Here is a 1,765-nt window from a genome sequence, read left to right as displayed (position 1 = left end):
CTAGTCTGCATCCACCTCCATGTCTTCTTCTGCTTCATGATTTCCTTGGGGTGCTGGCCTGAACATTGTGTTGAGATACTCCACAGCTTCCATCACTATACTGTTGTCAACTTGAATCTGATTTGGTAGAATGCCAAGATTCTCAAGCTTTTTCTTGTTCATGTGGGGAATTTTGTACTTGTTCCCACCTTGTGCCTTGAGTATTTTGATCATGCATCTCTGTAATGTCACCCAAATGTACTTGTTTACTTCTGGTTTGAATGTGTTATAAGAATCAATAACCTTTTCAACAAGCTCATCTAGATTTTTAGGAAATGACTGATATTGCAAAGACTGAATTAATCTGAATAAACCTAAGTCCAATACGTTCAAATCAGGTGATTGTGCTGGTTGGAACACAAATTGAATGTTGAACCCATTTGCTTGTGTAGCTGCAATAAACTCTTCATCTCTTGGAATTTGATGTGGCCTTGCATTATCCCATTGTATGACCACATTTTTGGACAAACTTTCAGGCCAACTTGATACAATTGCTGGTATTACCTTGTTTAATAACATCTCTCTGATTACATCTCTGTTAACATTTTGGAGTGCCTTAGTGACCATTGTGCCTGTTGCTCTGTTTTTACTTGACTTCTTTGCCCTTTCTTGGACTGTGAATGGGAATATCCCATACTTCCCATCATGTAGGAGTTCCCCATTTCTGTCATAGAGAGGCTTCCCAATAATTGCCATGAACATAGCCTTTAACTTGAACCTTCTTGATTGTTGTGCCATGTATGGATCTTCCTCACTTGGCAGGAGATAAAATCTCCTCTTATCTGGATTGAGGTAGAACCATTTCTCATCAATGTGAATGACATTCTGCATGTCATCAAAAGTGGGGTCCTCATTATTTTGGATTGGGTTTATAAGAGACAAAACCCATTTAATTCTTGCAACCTTATGGTCTGATGTCAGTGCTGGCTTATTGCTTGTTGTGTGTGTTCTCAGCCTTCCCTTTTTCTTCAAATAATGAAGAGTGACATGCGAAATCTTGAGTGCTGCAACATATGACCTTTCTGTCTACCTTAAATGTAGAGGGACTGACTGTAGGAATTCATCAGAAAATTCCCTTGGCTTTGGACCTGTCCTCCCTATCTTTTTAGTCCTGACATCAATCAAATTCCCTTGTGCCATCTGTTTTTTTATATCTGTGAAAATTCTTGTGATTGTTGATTTGTGAACTTTGAATTTCACTGATAATTGTATCTTGTAGCCTCTTGGTAAGTTCCCTTCTTACATTTTAAGTAGCATTGCATCTACTATCTCCCTCTTTTGTTGCATGGTGAGTTGTTTTCTGTTTGGTTGGACAACACCTTATTCAGATGATGCATGACTGTCTTCTTGTTCTGTTTGTGTGTTGTTGTCAGTACTTGCATCTTCTTCTTCTTCCTCTTCCTGCATATTCTCATTATCTGAATTGTATTGCTCATAGTCTTCATCTTGCATTTGTTCTTCATGCTCAAAGTACAATTCTGCCATTTCTTCCTCTGTGATTAAATGATCAACATCGAAAAATAAATCTTCATCTGTTTCTGCCATGTCTTCTGTCTGCTTGGAAATTTTTTTCCAGATTGCTGTAGATGATGTAGGGGTGGCTGATGAAGGTTTTTGAGGAGATGAAGCTGCCCTACAGTGTATGCAAGGCTGATTATCAAGTCTAATGCTGAATGGTGTATTTTTTTGGGTTAATATGGGCTAATTTGGTGTAATCAGTGCTAAC

General features: G+C 38.4%; 1 protein-coding gene across 1 annotated transcript; it reads right to left on the bottom strand.

Moving 5' to 3' along the window:
• LOC145581174 (uncharacterized) lies at window positions 1-870 on the bottom strand. Its single transcript, XM_081638230.1, has one exon. It carries the CDS (start codon window positions 868-870, stop codon window positions 1-3), a length of 870 nt encoding a protein of 289 aa, XP_081494356.1.
• Between the last annotated feature and the right edge of the window lie 895 nt (window positions 871-1,765).

Source organism: Chenopodium album, chromosome 15, assembly GCF_948465745.1.
Source record: "Chenopodium album chromosome 15, dcCheAlbu1.1, whole genome shotgun sequence".
Lineage (NCBI taxonomy): Eukaryota > Viridiplantae > Streptophyta > Magnoliopsida > Caryophyllales > Amaranthaceae > Chenopodium > Chenopodium album.
This window is presented reverse-complemented; position numbering and strand designations above follow the sequence as displayed.